The 19,088-nt window shown below is 39.9% G+C and overlaps 1 protein-coding gene across 1 annotated transcript in view; it reads left to right on the top strand.

Moving 5' to 3' along the window:
• Positions 1 to 19,088, top strand: part of PARD3B (par-3 family cell polarity regulator beta) — a 5,075,916-nt gene that overhangs the window by 2,777,022 nt on the left and 2,279,806 nt on the right. Inside the window, exon 17 of the mRNA XM_044075955.1 lies at positions 18,329 to 18,452. Within this exon, the coding sequence (XP_043931890.1) occupies positions 18,329 to 18,452 (124 nt within the window). The remainder of the gene's footprint in view (positions 1 to 18,328; positions 18,453 to 19,088) is intronic.

Raw genomic sequence — 19,088 nt, forward strand, 5'->3', positions numbered from 1 at the left:
ACATAATGATCTGTACAAATCAGTTTGAAATTCAGATTCCATACAGTTCCAATATATTTGTAACACAAGCATCTTGTACACATCAGTTTGATATTCAAGGGATATCTTTCTTTACAAAACTCCAGCTAGTTGTGGTGGCACTAGCCCATTTCACACAGACATACAGCCTTGTGGAGTTTGGGTAGATAAGATAGAATAGGTATTAAGCAATCTTGTTCAGTTAAGCATATATGGGTTTCATTGGTTGAAAAGGTCTTAATGGAAACCTTTCTCGACCAAACTTTAAAAAGTATGATGATCATCATTCCCACTGTCGCAGTAACATATAGCTGTTTGGGTTATATCCTGCCCAGGTTATAACAGTTGGCAAGTCTTCAAAAGTCTCTAGATGTCTCCACACACATGTTCAGGACGCTGTGTCTCAAGATCCAAAAGAGGTAACAGTAAACCTGGATGCTAGTTTCTTCAGTACTTTCTTGCCACCCTTGAGAGAACCTCATGCTTTCACAGCTTCAACAGACTGTTCCTTTCTTCCCTTTCTGGCAGATAAGCCCCCTTTGAGGAACCTTTTCACACAAAAATTATATATATTTTTTTATTTTTGACAGGAATTGGGACCAGGCCTTCTTAAGAATGTTGGCAATTTACTGTGTTGACATTTTAGCACAAAAATCATATCAACCGAGTTATTTTTAGTAGCTTTAATTAAGTAGACCAGGGGCACTTTTCTGAGAAAAAAGTCCTGATTTTTGAGTAAAATGAAGCAATTATTTGTTTAAAAGGAAGTGTATTTTGTTGCTTCTTGATACTTTATTTTTACTTCATTCAGTCACACTTTCTATGAAAAGGGACTTTTGAATTGTGGGATACTGATGTGTACTGCTTATGCATTTACTTTTGTGTTTAGGGGACTGTGTAGGGAATAGTATGTACTGCTTGTAAACACTATAACTTAGATTCTGACAGAATCATTCCAGCAGCATTTAATAGCAAACAGGCTTCTCCCTTGGCAGGAACATAGATACCCTTACTTTTCCTCCTCTTGCTACACCTAAAAAGAAAAAAAAAATAAAGCAACCTTTGCTTGCACTACCGGCTGTGTCTATGCCTCAGCTATAGGTGGTTCACTGTATAGTGGCCACAGGTTGTTCCTTAGAACATGAACTGGTTAACCCAGGTCCTTGAGGTGTATTCCCTTTTTTGACACAATGGACATGGAGTTAGCCACTTCCTCTGTGGCTGTTCCAGTGTCCATACTGGGTATGGAAGTTTGTCTCTGAGTGGTTCTTCCCTGGTAGCTAGGGTAATAAACTTGCTTCCCAGGTTGAAATGCCATCCGTCTGTCAGTCTCCTCCTGGGGATGTCCCCAGAAAAAAAGAAATAAAATGTCAGGCATATTTCATCTAATGACAGTGTGTCTGTTAATAAAGATGAATTGCTTACCTTACCTAAGGGTTTATTGTAAGTTGTGAAAGCTGCAGAAAAACAGGAAGTTTTAAACATGACTCTTAAATCCTGACAATGTTTTATCAGAGGATTCTGGTAACAACAGGGACAGGGCTTTTGTATTTTTTATTTTCTCTTCAAGCATCTGACTGATTCTGAGGGGAGTGTTTCCTCAGTTTGTCCTTTAAGAGTTTTCTTTTTCTGAGACTGTGTGCATGATGCATAATTTGTTTTTATGAGAACAAATGGATGCCCCACTGCTTAAGGAGATTCTATATGTTACTAGAGGATATGCCACATACTACATCTGTTTTTCTGTAATGCCAGCTTTGGAGGATGCTTTTCATTCTGCCTGCAGTGATCTGTATAATCAATCTTTAGCCCCAAAAAAGACAGACTTTGTCAAGTTCCTTGGTCTAACAAGTATTAGTTTTCTCACCTCGGGTCTCACCCATCAGCTCTTTCTTTTTATTCACCATATGCTAACAAGTTTCTGGTCAATGCTAAAATTTCACCTTCAAATAAGGATGGTAAAGCATTGGACATGTTTGGAAGGACCTTTTCTTTTTCAACTCTAGTCTTTGGAATCCTGAACTACCAGACTTCTATGTTGAAGTACTTTGTTAACTTGCATGGACAGTTTAAGGAAATTTCCTGCCACATTATCCTCAGAATGTAGATCCCTTCTGAATCCTACTATTACTACTTTGAGAGCATCTATTAATATGAAAGAGATTGTAATTGTGATATAACTACAGAATGTCTTCATTATTTTTTGTCCTCGGGGCCTTTGCTGTTGACTACAGTCTGCATCACACTGATGTGGTACATAAGCATGGGGCACTGCATCTTACCTTCTGTGCAGACTGGCAGTGGTAGCCAGGGAGGTCACTTTGAAGCATTGGTTAGCCCTCCATGCTACCCAAATTCTGCCAGCACAAAATGTAGAGGCAGACAAGCTGAACAAGATCAGGGACAGACCCTCACGAATGAAAATTAAATGGGAAGAGGGGTTCCAGAAATTGGTCAGCTGTGGGAAACATCTCAAGTAGATCTGTTAAGCTGCTTTCAAAACAAACAACATATTCTGTTCCAGGATTCCTTGCATGTAGGTCTGGAGGACAGATGCTTTTTCATTCTCATGGGCGGGAATGTTCTTTTATGCATTTCCAGCATTTCTACTGAGATCCAGTGTTATTCTGAAAATTCATAAGAACTTTTCGAAAGATCATTGTGGTCACTATTTCCTGGCCCAAGCAGCAGTCGTTCTCCCTTTTGATGGAATTGGCCAAGGGCAAATACCACAAACTTCCTCAGAGACTGTATCTGTTCACACAAGACAACGAGAGTTTGATGCACTCCTATCTGAAACAGCTACAGCTGACTGGGTGATTCAATTTCGGCATCTCTTTAGTTATCTTGTTTCTGAGGACATGCAGAAGTTACTAAAGGAGGCCGTAAATTCTGCTACTAGGAAATCTTACATTAGTATATGGAAAAGATTTTCTAGTTGGTGCCACTCAAATAACCAGGGCTCAGTCAGTTATGTGACATTGGTGCTACTATATTTGTGTATGATCCTGTCATCTGACCTATTTTACATCATTTGCAAGGTGTATTGGTCAGCTATTTCAGCATATCTACCCATGGAGCCTACTCTTTCTTCTCAGAATTTCATCAAGCTTTTCTTGAAAAGGGGCATTACATATAAGACCACCTAAAATATAAGCGACACCTTGTTGGGATCTTAACTGTGCTAGAAAAGTTAAATCTATGTGTCTTTTTGAACTAGCTCTGCTGGTTCTGGTTTGGCTGATGGATCTGTAAGACGATTTTGCTTATTGCTCTGACAGCTACAAGAGAATATCTGGTTTGTAAGCTCTCATGATAGGTGAACCCTATTTGGTGTTCCATAGCAATAGGATTATTTTGAGAACAAATCCCTCATTCATCCAACACTTCAAATGAAGCAAAAACCAAGACCATAAAATAAAAAATCCAAACTTATACGTGGAAACACCGGTTTAATTGGACACAGCACAGAATCCCAATGGCTAAGCACTTTCACCATAACAATGTCTTCATCAGAGTACTGTTGGGTGGTACAAACAGCATTTAAATAACATAAAATTCTATTACCCCGGCAATCAACATTCAATGACATCATCACAGCACTTTTAAATTTAAACAAACAGATGACAAACTATAGCACTAAATAATATGTACTCAAAATCTAAATCTAAAATATTTAATATGTAAAAAAAAAAAAATACTTTTTACCAAAAGATATTAAAAAATTAAACCTGTATTTGAATTAAACTCAAACACAGATCTAAAAAATGTATAAGACCTTTTAATGTACAAAAAATGTGAAACATTCATATCCTAGTTGCTTTAGTCTTAGCATAGGGAGAATGGCAATACTGTCATTAAGTCCCGGTGGATGAGTGGCATTTAATCTAAGTTGCCACATAGTCTCCAAATTTTCCACCTTGAACTTTAAATCACCCCCTTTCATTGCATTTCATCCTGTCTATAACAAAAAAATAATAATAATTTTTTTGAAACTGGCACAGTTTAAACTATGCACTATGCCTATACAATGCATTGTGGAGATCTTTAATTCTAATAGCCCTGACATGTTCAGCTATTCTCTCCCTCAGTTTACGTACAGTTTTGCCAACGTAAAAATTTGTGCAACTGGTGCAGGTTGCAACAACACCTACATGGGTAAGCTAATGTACGATTATAACCAGTGACAGACACATAAGGGCCATCATTGATGTACTTACATGCCCTGCATGCCCCACATTTGTACATTCTAGAAATCAAGGATTTTTTAGAGGGATTTTCCATAATATCTTTTACATTCCTCCCTTGACTATGCACTAGACTTGGTTTGGGTCCTAAGATCTCCTTACATGTGTCTGTGAGACCCAGATGCCATGCATTGTTGAACACCGAAACAATGTCCTGAGCAAGATGATTGTACCTAAGAACCATTACAGCAAAACATCAACTGAATCTTGAAGAGACTTCACAGGAAGCCCTGCATCAAGAATAGGTTGGTAAAGGGTGTTCCTTTTCTTCAAATTTCATGCTTAATTCTCAAAATTAGTTTTAAGGGGTAACCCCTATCTAGGAGCATACCCACAACTTGGAACAGCTCTTTTCTGAATATATCAAGGTTACTCACCAACCTGGACAGCCTAACCATCTGACCCTTGATGATACCCTTCTTCTGATGGTAAGGGTGACAGCTGCTATAATGGAGTATTGAATTGGAAAAGGTTTTCTTCTTGTGGATACTACTTTCCAAAACTGTACCATCAGAATTGAGATTAATGTCCAAGTAATTAATTTCACTTGGATGCCAGGAGTGAGTAAACCTGAAAAAAGTAGTGGTACTGTTGACAAACTCAAGGAACTCATTGGCTTCCTGTTCATTTCCCTTCCATAGAATGAGAATATTGTCCAAAAATCTGTTATGTACAATCATCTTGCTCAGGACATTGTTTCGGTGTTCAACAATGCATGGCATTTGGGTCTCACAGACAAATGTAAGGAGATCTTAGGACCCAAACCAAGGATAGTGTATAGTCGAGGGAGGAATGTAAAAGATATTATGGAAAATACCTCTAAAAAATCCTTGATTTCTAGAGTGTACAAATATGGAGCATGCAGGGCATGTAAGTACATCAATGATGGCCCTTATGTGTCTGTCACTGGTTATAATCGTACATTAGCTTGCTAATGTAGGTGTTGTTGCAACACTAATATGTTAGTGTATGTGGCAACCTGCACCCGTTGCACAATTTTTTACGTTGGTAAAACTGTACGTAAACTGAGGGAGAGAATAGCTGAAATTGTCAGGACCATTAGAATTAAAGATGCCCACAATGCATTGTATAGGCATAGTTTAAACTGTGCCAATTTCAAAAAAAATATTTTTTTTTTTGTTTTAGACAGGGTGAAATGCAATGAAACGGGGTGATTTAATGCTCAAGGTGGAAAATTTGGAGACTGTGGTAATTTAGATTAAATGCCACTCATCCACCAGGACTTAATGACAGTATTGCCATTCTCCTTATGCTTAAGACTAAAGCAACTGTGATATGAACATGTTTCACTTTTTTGTACATAAAAAGATCTTATACATTTTTTTAGATCTGTGTTTGAGTTTAATTCAAGTACAGGTTTAAATTTTTAACATCTTTTGGTAAAAAGTATTTTTTACATATATATTTTAGATTTAGATTTTGAGTAGATAATATTTAGTGATATAGTTTGTCATCTGTTTGTTTAAATTTAAAAGTGCTGTGATGATGTCATTGAATGTTGATTGGCTGGGTAATAGAATTTTATGTTGTTTAAATGTTGTTTGTACCACCCAACAGTACTCTGATGAAGCCATTGTTATGGTGAAAGCGCTTAGTCGTTGGGATTCTGTGCTGTGTCCCATTAAACCAGTGTTTCCACGTATAAGTTTGGATTTTTTTATTTTAAATCCCTCATTCATGTCAAAGTTTGGAGTTCTGTCCTGAAGTTCTAAACCAGAGAAAGAGTATTCTCCATACTATGTATATGCACAGGCAGCTCAGGGATTATTTTAATGGAGCAAAGTCCTTTAGGCAAGCTGAACAGTTGTGTGTTTCTTATAATAAGACAGAAAGGCAACCCATGTCAAAACAAACAGTTTCCAAATGGTTGTCCCTTGATATTGCTTTTTGTTATTCCCACCATGGTAAAACATCTCCAGGTGGGATCAAGGCACATTCTGCTAGAGCCTTGTTGTCTTTGATGGCATATTGGGAAGGGGTGGGCTCTGGATGTTCTAGAGGTAGTTGCTTGGTCCTCTGTACATATTTTTTCAAAGCATTACTCACTAGATTCCTTTTCCAGGTCCAGACCATTCTCCACTAGCTTCTGAATCCTAATCCATGAGCCTCCCAGGCAGTGTAAGTGATGAGCAATCTATCAATATAACTGAGGCTACTGCAACAGTGATTTATGATGAACAAATTTCAGTTGCATAAGTGGATGTTTGTTTAAATCACTGTTGCAGTATCTGCGCCTAAATCTTTTTCCCCAATTATGTAAACATCTCCTGCTGCTATGATTGCATGCAACTGGCTCACTTTATTACTTGCACTCCTTTGCTGCTTAATGTTACTCTTCATCAACTGATATGCTCACTGCTTTTGTTATCATTTGTCTCTCTCCACTATCCTTTTTCATAGGATTATAGCAAGTTACTAGGCTGCTGGCCCAGAGGCCCTTATAATCCTAACCAATAAATTAGCACATGTTCCCACAAGTCACCACCCGATGCTCCTGTCCAGCAGGGACACAGGTGGAATCTCAGGGGAGTATTTTCTGTTTCCCTTCTAGTCATCTAGGTTCCTGTTAAGGAGGGATAATGAGGTACTCTGCTTGACGTGGAGGAGGAGTCTATTCCACAGATGGGAGAGTCTCTGGGAGTCTTATTGATGCCGCAGACCAGGTTGAAGTTTTGTGTGCAGGTCACAAGAGTGGAGTTTGGTTTGCGGGTATGCAACAATTTCATCAAGGTAGGCTAAGAGATTGCTGTGTATGCCAGACATAGATCACCTCTGAGGAGTCTGTATGAGATGGAGTAGAGGGACAGGGCTTTTAGCCTATCCATGTGAGAGAGATTTTTGAAGCCCTGGATTCTCCTGGTCAGGAACTGCTATGGCTTCTCACTCTGCTGCCTGTGTTTTGAGAGTTACATGCCGAAAGGGGCATTTTATTCGATGATGGGCCTGATAAGGGAGGAATACAGGGAAGTTATGACTTCTTTGTTCCTGGAAGAAATACCTTCACTAATGAGGTGAGCCATGTAGAAAGCTCTCCGTACAGTGGAGGCGACATGGTGGTCAAAAGTTAGATTGCTGTCAACTTAGGTGCCCAGGTCCCTCACAACTTCTTGCATGCTTAGGACGTTGTTATTAATGTGATAATTTGTGAAGGCAACATTCTTCCAAAAGGAGATGATGCATTTATTGGCATTTAGTTTGAGGCCGTTTCTGGCACAGGTCATTAGTCTAGGTGACTCCGTCTTGTAGTATGTCTATATCACTAGGGGTGTTGATGACAGCACCCAGCTTGCATCTACAAACTTGGTCGGCCATAGACCTCTGGTTTTGGCTTGAACCTCAGAGAAGTATATCCCAAACAGCAGTGGCCCCAAGACCAATCCCTGGGGTATGCCTCTCGTTACGGGTTTCCTACTTGAGGTAGCTTCCCTATTTTGACTGAGTGAGTTCTGTTAGTGATCCAGTTAGCTACCCATCTGGTCACGTATGCATTTACACCAAGCTGGGGATAGTTTATCTATTATGCTGGAGTGGGGAATAGTGTCAAAGGCCTCGACCAGGTCAAGGTATGATACGTGCACCATCTTCCCCTCATCCATGGCTTTGGTGACTGACTCAAAGGAGTCTAGCAAATTTAACAGGCATGATCTCCCCTTGACAAAACCAAACTGTGTGGGATCAATCATTTGAAGGTTGCCAATGTCCTTGTTAATGTTGTCCGTGATAATGCATTCCTTGGCCTTGCAAATCAGGCTAGTTAGGCTGATGGGTCTGTAATTGCCTGGATCACTGGACACTCCACCTTTGTGCAGAGGGATGATGGTGGCTGTCCTCCACTTGGCTAGGATGAAACCAGTACTTGAATAGGGTGCCTAATGGTGCTGTGAGCTCCTGTCTGAGTTGATGCAGGATGTAGCCAGGGATGTTATCGGGTCCCATGGAAACTGTGGTTTTACTGTTAGAGAAGGTGGTAGTGATTTATTCCCTGCAGATAAGGGGTGGGGGGCCGGTGCTGGGGATATTCTGGATTACTAGTGGGAGGGACAGAGGGGTGAAGTTTTCACTGAACCTGCCTGCCAGCAGGTTGGTTATATCCACTGCATTTCTGTATGTGGTGCCCTTGACCATCAGTTCTAAGCAGGTTTGGGTGCTTCCCCTTAGACTGCAGACATATGTGAAGAAGGCCTTATGATTGTCTTTAGTAGATGTGGACAATTTGTACTCGAAGTTAGCTTTGGAGGACTTCACTAATACCCTTATTTGCCTGTTTAGGCCAAGGAGAGGTTGCTTCTAGTTTGGCACCTGTTCCTACTTGGTCCTGGACAGCAATTATTTCCTTTTGTTGTAGAGTTTATTTATAGCCAGTGTCCACCAGACAGGTCTACTATTCCTTGTGGAGGAGGATTTTGGCCCGTCAGGCATTGCTGAATCCGTGCATTTACATAAATGGTCATATAGTACTTTGGTGTAGGTTTTGGCATTCATGTCAGTTCCTGCAGTTTAAGAGGGGGCTGTGAAGCTATTTAGACCTTCTCTCAGGAGGTTTTAATCAGCTTTGAAAAAGTTTTTTTGTTTAACCCTAGTTTGGGGGGGGGGGTTGTTTGGGAGATGGTGACTTCGAAAGTGACCACTTTGTGGTCTGATCTTACCAGCCATCGTGACACTGCAGGGTTGCTGCAGTGGTTTCCTATGTTGGTTAGTACCAAGTCCAAGATGTTGTCACTTCTTGTGGGGGTGTCAACCAGATGGCTAGGTAGTTAAAATCACCCAGGTTCAGGGTATAGGGTTGAATCTTAATAGATTCAAGGCAGTCCAGATAGGTTGTGTGGGCATCCTGAGTCAACGTTGGGGGGGCCTGTAGCTTAACTGTTATTTCAGAAGGGGTCTTGCCAACCGTTAACTGCACCTGGTTCTTCTCCTGTGCGCCATATTGTTTGACCAGTCTGGAGGTGTCTATATCTTTAATATATAATGAAACACCACCTCTTTTGGTTTTGCTGCCCTCAGTTTGGGGTCTGTATGCATGATAGGATGAGTAACCAAGTAAGGCTGGGGTGCTCTCCGCAACTTTGAACCAGGTTTCTGATGCTGCACAAATGTCAGCATCTTCTGGGTTAAGAATGCTTGCAATGAGTGCAGTTTCATGTTGAGACTCCTAGCATTCAGCAGCATGACCTTTAAATTCCGTTTAGATGAGATTCTTGTGTTGGTAGTTTTGACCTCAAGACACTGTCTAAAAAAGGCACTATGGGGGAGACAACAGCCTTTGCCAGGAGCCTGAAGCCCAAGGGAGACAGATGCAGGCCATCTCTGGCAAAGCATCATGGTCTATCAGTCATGTCATTCTAGGCTGACAGATACTGGCTTCCCTTAGAATGACACCAGAAACTAAGGCAATTGTTAGTCTATCATTTTTTGTTTGTATTGAGACTTTATTCTGGGTGACGGTAGAATGCTGCTTAAGGCTAATGATATACCTGGCTGGAACACACAATTAATGATCTCGATCATGTCCATCTTCATATAGCTCAGAGAGGTACGTCCAAGTCATTCACACCAACATTTACTATGACAGAGTCATAGCAGTACTTGTTGAGGGATCTGAGTGTATGGGTGATGTAGCAGATTCTGGCTCCTGACAAACAATTTATTGTGACTTTCTCCTTATCCAGTCTGGTGAGGGACACATCTGTGTGTCTCACAATGGAGTCTCCTATGATTAATATATTGGGTTCATGGTTAACCCTTGATGGCTGTGAGAGACAGGTATGTGGACTGTATGTGGTGTGGTAGGATGTGGAGTTTGCGTGTGTGTTTTTGTCTTGGAGGTCTCTTTTGTTTAGGTGTGTTTTTGTTAAGAACCTCTGCATATGTGGGTGTGTGTTGTGTTGGTGTGGGTGATGTTTGAGGTGTGGTGTTTGTGCAGATAGCCTTTTCTGTGCCAGGTGTACTGGTTTGTGAGGGAGAGAGCATAGACTCCAGGTTTTTAATGTAATTGCACTTTCATTCTGTCTACTCTACCTCTTTTCCTAGTCAGTTTGTTTTTCTTTCATCCTCTCCCCTTTTAAACCTCAGTTTAAAGTGCCATTATCCTTTCATTCCTTTCTCGTGTACTCTTTAGCATTCGTGTTTCTTGTTGGACCGAGATGATTATTTCTGCCAAACAGCTCCCACCTCAAGTCATTGCCAGTCTAGAATTATCCTTTATCCATACCCCTTTCCTCATTCTTTGAAAAACTGCCCCCACCCCCACTGGCCCTTGCTGGCTATGGGCAGTGATAGCACCTTAGAGTAGTTTACTCTGCACAGTCAGTCCTTCCATATTACCATAGTAGTTGGCCTGTCCTATGAAGTCCTCTTTGTTGAATCAACAGTGTTAGCATGACCCATTCTCTGTGAAACTAGCCTTCCATGTGTTGTCATCCTGGCACTAGCAGGCTTCTTCTTTTATTTTATTTTCCCTGCCTAGAAACTTTCTCTTTGCTTACTAAACGATTTATTTCCCAACTGAAACTGATTCCTTTGGTAACTGAAGCCATCACTACAAACACCCTTCCTGATACTTCCGTAGCCATGTCTTCTGCTCTTCCCATCAATCTGTTTACTTTTTTTTTTAAACAAGAAACATCTTTATTAAATTATCATGTATGACATAGGCAATCTTATATTTATATAAATGAAAATAAACAATATCGACTCAATCTCAGTTGCAAATAATTATACATGAGAAACCATGCTGACACAACTGTAGCTGCAAACATTATACATCACTTATAATATATCTAGTCATTGTTTGTCAACCATTACACAGCTCATTCAAATCATACCTTCTTTTAAACCTTGTTCCTCCTCTGCATGTATTGATCACACATTTCCCATTTTTGCTATGCAATTTGCTCCTACCATTTTCTGAAGGTCCCAGTTCCAGTTGTTTTATCTCTGTTACTGTCTTGTCTACGTCTAGTAAAGTTGGTTTCATTCTGCTTACTTTTGGATATTTTTCCTTGCTTCATTGCTCCCTCCCTCCTCCTAGGCTGTACCTTCCAGGTTTCTCTTCTCCATCTTCCATCCCTATTTATTATTGTCTTTCCATCTCTTCCATTCTTCCCTCAAATTTCTTTTATCTGTCTTAAGTACCTCCTACCTACTGACCTGTGTGACCCTTTTTTTCTGCATTTCTCTAGTTTTGCTTCCAACAGTTCCAATGTTTTTTTTCCTCCTCTCCTATTTTTTTAAAGTGCTGTTTTTCTGTCTCTTTCATTTAATACGTGTACCCATATGCTTTCACCAGCTGTGCCAGTCTGTTCACTCTGGCATACTTTTGATTCTAGGAACCCCAAATACAACATAGTACTCCATCCCACAATTCCCCAAGTCTCACAGTTGTCCCAAATTCTAAACATCCGACCCCATCTACCCTTAGCTAACTTCTAAGTCTTGATTTCTCTTCTGTTGTCCATGCACCTTCCGTAATCTGCCTCCTTGGCTATTTTCTTTGTGATTATGTTCTTTCTAGATCTGCCTAAAATCTTTGTCTCTATTTGCATGCACCTTGCTACTGCACTTGTATTTGTTCTTCCTTCCATTATCCTTTAGCTTTGTCTAACCCTGTTCTCCTTTCTGAATGTTTAGTCTTCCTACTTTCTGACATTTGCCCATCCTGTCTCTGCAGCTCTTTCCTTACTCTCCTTGTCTGTTCCTTTCCATCTTCAGCTATCCCTCCCCATTGTTTTTCCTGCTTTATTGTGCTTTTCCTGCCTGTTTGGGTGTTTTGACTTGTTTTTGCTGTCTGTCTCTTATCCTTTCCCCCAGAATTTCTTATATAATCTTTCCTGTCTTTGTCAGTAATTGCCAATCTGCCTCCTGTGTGCACTGCCTCACCAGAGAAACATCTTTCCATATCACACATGGTATACAGTGCCACACAGATCTGTGCCATACTGCACTTGACCTTAAAGGAAAATGCAGTTTGGACCTAGCCTGGGTATCCTTTTCTTATTATTAAGTGTTGGTAGTAACCGATTATTTGGGCCTGCTATCTTCTCCTCTACTTTTGCACCAGTACTCTTCTTTATTGTTTGATCCACTAGCTGCTCTATTTCTTCTAATATAAAACGACAAGAAATAGATCAAAATATTATTTGAGTCAAACCAACTATAAAACCATTACTGGTGCTTTCAGTAGCTCTGAGTAGTTACATCGCTTTGAGAAGAAATGTATATATCAGATTTGGGAACTATCCTGCAGTAAACTGTAGGTAGCTGTCATTTCACTATAGCTAACTGGATGAAATGTGTTGCAAAAAGATTAAACCTATCTGGTGGACTTGGACAATAAATATTACCTATAATAAGAAATAACTTCACTTACAGGTATACAAGAGGTGTCCTGCTAGTTCATGCATTATTAGACTTATCCTATCTAAGATCATCTTCCACAAGACGATTATTAGGACTGTGATTGCCATATTGTATTTTGATTAAAGATATTAAAACTTCCACAGATAGTGTCTTTTGGTATGTGGAAGTTTGATATTCAACCTCATAAATTGTATAGGGCCATGGGAGGTTACTAGGCTAATGACTCTGGGGCCCTTACAAGCCTAGCCAAGAGTGTATCCCCAAAAAAGCAATTTCAGTCAACACCTGTCACCCCTTTCAGTGAGGAACACAGGTGGAACCCCTGAGACAAATTTGTGTTTTCCCATCCACTCATCAAGGTTGTACTTGAAGAGGGTCAGTGAGGTACTCTGTTTGATGTGTATGGAAAGTCTATTCCAGACACTGGGCAGCCTCTGGGAGACAAACCTCTCTCTCCAGCAGGTTTTGTTGATGTTGCATATTAGATTCAGGCCTTTTGAGCAGGTAATGTATAAGGAGTTATACTTGCGAATATGGAGCATCTCTAGTAGGGCAGGGTCCGAGATTGCCTTGTAGGTGAGACACAGATCATGCCTGAGCAATCTGTACAATACTGAGTAGAGTGATAGTGATTTGTAAAAAAAAAAAAAAAAAACACTTTTTTGCTTGAAGACTGTGCCTTCCTTTTGTGGTTCCATTACATTTTGTTTGGACTTGCAGTAGCTGTTTGATAGTGATTTGAGCCTGTCCACATAGGACAGGTGTTGGAAGCCATGGATTCTCTTTGTGAGGTATTTCTGTGGCCTTTCCAGTTGGAGCAGGTGTTTGGAGAGGTACATACCAAGCGGGGCATTATTCTCAATTATTGGTCTAATGAGGGAGAAATGTAGAGAGGTTTTTTTCTGGATGCAATTCCTTTACTTATGAGATGAGCCAAATAAAAGGCTTTTTTGACCACTGCTGCTACATGATGGTTGAATGTGTGAGTGTTGTCAACCTGAGTACCCAGGTCTCTCACCATAGGTTGTGTACTTAGGGGGTTGCCATTGCTGGGGATTGCCATTGATGTGGTAATCAGTAGGGACCATGTTTTTGCCAAATAGTATGATGATGCATTTTTTTGCTTTTAACATAAATCCATGACTTGGCACCAGTGATTTGTTGCTGTGAGACCCTCTTGCAGTATGTTAACATCATTTGGGGAGTCAATGACAGCACCCAACTTACAGTTGTCTACAAACTTGGTCAGCCACCGGCCTTTTGTCTTTGCCTGGACTTCTGAGAAATAGATGCCAAACAGTAGGGGTCCCAGGACAGATTCCCCGGGGAACTCCACTAGTGACCGGTCTACTGTCGGAGGTGGAGGCACCTATTTTGACCTTGTGGGTCCTGTCGGTGAGCCAGTTGGCCACCCACCTGATAAGATAGGGATTTACGCCAAGTTGTGTTACCTTTTCAATGATGCCCTAGCAGGGGATTGTGTCAAAGGCCTTAGCCAAGTCAAGGTAAGCTGTATGCATGGACTTTCCCTCATCCAGGGCCTTGGTGACAGTCTCAAAGAAGTCAACCAGGTTCAACAGGCAAGATCTGCCCTTGACGAATCTGAACTGGGTGGGGTCAAGTGCTTGGAGATTGCCTATGTCCTTGTGTATGAGATCAGACTTGTCAAGCTAGTGGGGCGATTGTTTCCATGGTCAGTAGTAGCACCAACTTTGTGTAAGGGGATGATGATGGCAGTTCTTCACTCTGCTGAAATTAAGCTGTACTTAGGCTGTGGTTGAATAAGGTGCTCCATGGCAAAGCTAGTTCTTGCTGGAGGTGGTGCAGAATACAGCCTAGAGATACTATCAGGCCCCATGGAAGCTGTGTTCTTTGCCTTGGATAGGGCATTTAACACTTGATCTATGGAGATGTGAGGTGCGTGACAAGTATCGGGGATGTGGAAAGGGTCTTGGGGGGGGACGGGGGAGTGAAGTTTGTGCTGAACCAATATGGTAAAAGGTTAGCTAAGTCAAACAGGATCAGTGTAAGTGATGCCATTAAGTACTAATTCGGAACAAACCTGGGCTTTGCCATGGAGGTTCCTGATGTAATTGAAGAAGGCTTTGTGGTTTCCTTTTGTTTCGGAGGCTAGTTTTGATTCATAATTGGCTTTGGAGGTTTTCACTAGTGATCTAATTTGCTTGTTGTGACTAAGGAGTGAGTTTTTCCAATTTGGAATTTGTTCCTTTTTACCCTTGTATAGCAATTTCTTGTTTTTGTTGTAAAGCCTGTTGATAGAGGATGTCCAGCAGACAGGTTTGTGTTTCCTTGAGGAGCAGGTTTTAGTTCTCTTGGGTATGGCAGAGTCCTTGCAGCTGTACAACTGATTGTATACTTCATTGGTGTACTATTCAGCATAGTTTTCTGCATCCTGTGAGGGAGGTGGTGGTGTAAAGTTACTGATACCATTCCCTTAGGAGGTTGTAGTCAACTTTTGAGACGTTTTTTAGCCTGATTATGGCTGGGGGGTCGAGTGGGATAGAACCTTTGAATGAGACAGACCGATGATCTGATCTCACCAAGGAAGAACATACTGTGGGAGTGGTGCAAATGGACATTTTTGAGAAGATTCTACATTATCCTTTGACAGCACCAGTTCACAGAAAGGATTCACAGAAAGGATTCACTGCAGGGAGATCATGTTTGATTAATTGTGTTATATTTCATGACTACATTGACATGACCTTGGATCAATATCTAGTGCTGTATGTTCTTTTATTGGACTTGTTGCAGGCCTTGATAGTGCTCTCAGTAATGAAATTGCAGTTACTTTATTATCAGCAACAACTGATCTGTGTGTTACAAGTTGGGTGTCAGAATAATTAATGGTAGAGTCCAGTATGCAATTGTATGTGATCATTCCTCATTAGTTATTAAAGCCTTAGTAGTGTCTCTTAGTTCCATTTTGGTGCAGTCATTCTAAGCTTATTTTTTTTCTTGATGGTTCCCCAGCTTCATTGTGCTATGCTTTTAATGTAAGCTGTTAACCTGGACCATCTTTTTGAATGGGGTGGTAGCGAACAGCTCTCCTGCAATGACAGATGCATTGGAGTCAGCATACTAGTCAGTATCCATATGGCTTGGATGACAGCAATTCTACTAGTTACTAGATAAGCAAAAGGTTTGTGTATATTAGTATGTCAAAACTTTGATTTCTCATTTAACATCAGTGTTATAAAAAGTGTTATGGCTCAATAAATACTTTCCTAATAACTATTAAAAAACCTTCCTCAGACATGACACTTGGTATACACGTCATTAATAAGGCCCATCAGTGAATATAATTCCATATCCTTCTGTGTAGGTACAGTGTAAAATGTGATTCACAGAATTTGTGAATACTTGTTGCAGTGTGCATACCAGAACATTCCCCTTGCACCGATTTGTGCTATGCATTTCCATAACTTTTGATGAAGTAAGAGTGCAATTTGCTAATATCACTTCACCAACAGTGTTGCTCAGTACATATTATGAGGATGTGCACAGTTTTAGACTATGCAACTAAGGTGTTGTATATTAGGATGCTAATGAGTCTGCTGCTTTTGGTATATGGCATGTATCCCTGATTCATAATGTACCGGCCCTAGTGCTGGTGAGATGCCAGACCTTTTATAAAGATAGTGTTATTTTGTGTCTTTGTAAAAGAGCCGTACTGTTTCTGAGTTTTGGCAAGTTTATTTAATCATTCTTTTCAGTGTTCTGCAACGGAGGTGTGGAGGTCTGTACCTCTGTGCACTTGCACAGCAACTGACCTACCTCTCACTCATCTCACAAGGCACTGTGGCATGCTTAGTATGTAGCTGAAATACAACAGATGATATGGTACCATGACAGACAAGCAACATGGAACGTGTGTTACAGTTGGCTGCAGAGGCAACATGCGCTTCTAGGTGTACCAAAGAAATTCAGCACAGGTCTGTCACTGATGTAGGGAAGAAAGAGAAATGGGAAGAAATCATCACTGGAACACAAATATTGTATCATATTAAAAGAGATGGAAGTGAAGGGATCCCTGAACAATGAGTGTCAAGTGAAAAATGGGGGATCCTGGACAAAAAGTATTACTGTGTATGATTTGCCCTCCTTATTGTAAGTGTAAGTACTACATATTGTATTATAAAGGAAGATGGTTAACCCTACATTATGTTCTATATGTGTATATTCTGCTGCTCTTGGGGGTGCAGCCATATGCAAAGTGTAATGAATCACATGATCTTGTGAATTAGGGGCTTGAACATGCACTGGTCAGCTTGCACTACTTCTTTACCATCTTGCTGTGCATTCATTTAGTGGGACCAGTCAGAATGCATTGTGGAAGTTACCAGTATATAGCTTGGATGTGTGCATAAACAGCCAGTACCATGAGATAAGATCCTTGGTGGTGGTTACTCAATGCAGATCCACCATGGAACTTATCTCAGGGTACATAATCAACCAGTACCATGAGATAAGATCTGTAGTGGATCTGCATTGAGTAACACAGGTTACAACTGTGTGCCAAAATAAATTGTCATACGAGTCCAAGCCATACATTTAATTGAAAGGATTCACACCATTGCATCTCATGCTTATAAGCAGTTTGTAAATTGCAGCACAAAAAAAAAGATTCTCTAGACTTTGTCTTCTTAGTGAAGTATGGGTTTTTGTAGGAGGGGAGGATCTGTAAAGTATATTTAATTGTTTAAATTTATGCAATGTTTTCCGTTAAGAAGAGCTGGGTTTAAATTTGTTGGCTTCCAGCTCTGCAAAACAAAATACGTAACTTCTCTTTAATGCAACAATAAATGCATGATAAAAACATGATTTTAATTACACAAATATCAGCAGTAAACATTTATTACTTTTATAAGCTCTGGTTAGCTGCTTTGGCAATCTTCTTTTGAAATGCAGGAAATTTGCTGTCAGAGATTTGATAAAACTCTTCAGCTTCTGGATAACTCAGTGAATGCTTTATTAATTAAATTTTGCACCAAACAAAGACAGCATGCTTTACACTTCTTGCAGTGATTTGTCAGAATTATTTTGTGGGGCCAAACCTTGCACCCCTCTCAGGGATATTGCACCCTAGGGTAAGAGTAGATCTCTGACATGCACTTCGGTTATGTGTGTAATATCACACGTTCTGCTTTCATGCATTTATCTGGTTTGCATACTTCTCCTATGTCAGCATGCATAGAAAACCCAATAAAGTTCAGAAGCTGTGTATTTGCTGTATAACTTAAAGAAAATAGTTTAAAAGTAAAAAAAAAATAAATTAACAGTAATTTTATGCTCTGAACAGAAAGCTTGAAGTACTGTAGAGAATATACATCTTTTTTGGAAATTGCTTCGGCTTCGTAGTATTATTTTAACTGGTCAGTAGCAGTTGTCATTCAAGGTTCCTGTTCTAGTGAAATGCTTAACTGAATGACTTATTTAGTTTAATATTTTAAACTGTACTTTCTCAAAGTTTCAACTGCCTTCTCTGATGAAGTATTTTGAAATGAATGATTACCTAAGTTTTTTTTTATGTAAGGAGGCTCTTTGGAGTAAAATAAGTTTATATGGAAATTAAACAGTTGAAAAAGGATTTAACTGTAACACAGGTATGCAAGATTGCTAATGAAAACTTGTAATTCTAAACTTTTTTTGTATTTTTTCAGGATCCTTCTGAAAATGTTTCTAGTCATAAATTTGTCACCGAAGAAAACCATGTCACATTAGCCAACAATAATATTTCTCTACCCCATTCTAAAGGTTTGAACAACCTCTATGAAAAGGTACTAGGTAAGTAGTTACATTTTGTTTTACTGATAACTCTGTAAGTACTATAATTTTAAGAAACATTTTTTTTTATTTATGTAAAGCATAATGACATATGCCCAAAAATGAAATGCAGAGAACCTTATATATTTCATGTTCTGTTCCTTAAAATTGCCTGTAGGTTCTGCATTTGTGGTGTGTGAATGAGTGACTGTGTACAATGCCCTTTTCAGGATTAGTTCCTCTGCCTTATTTCAAGTAAGTCCCTTGATAAGTCCCTGCTTCCCTGCAACCCTGAAATGGATTAAGTGGGACTGAAGGAATTTATGTTTCATGTTACACACAGGTTCATTAGCTAAAACAGTAGACGCAATATCTGGTCAGAAGCACAAGTGTCAAATACTCATGCATGCATTTAGAGCAGAATGAGAGTTCTGTACATGAGGTACGTAGATCATGTATCTTGTCATCCCACCAGCCTTGGTTTGATTTTTTTTTTTTTAAAGTTTGATGGTACAAGGTGCAAAGCCATTTGAATAGTGTATGTAGAATATGCTCCAGAAAAAAAATGGATTTTGCTAAACTCTGCTGGTTGTAGTTTGCTGTTCTTGTACAGTTGACTGCTGCAATGTAACCAAAGTGATTATTCAAAGCAAGTAA

The sequence above is a fragment of the Protopterus annectens genome, chromosome 6.part1 (assembly GCF_019279795.1).
Source record: "Protopterus annectens isolate FY-2018-M chromosome 6.part1, PAN1.0, whole genome shotgun sequence".
NCBI lineage: Eukaryota > Metazoa > Chordata > Ceratodontiformes > Protopteridae > Protopterus > Protopterus annectens.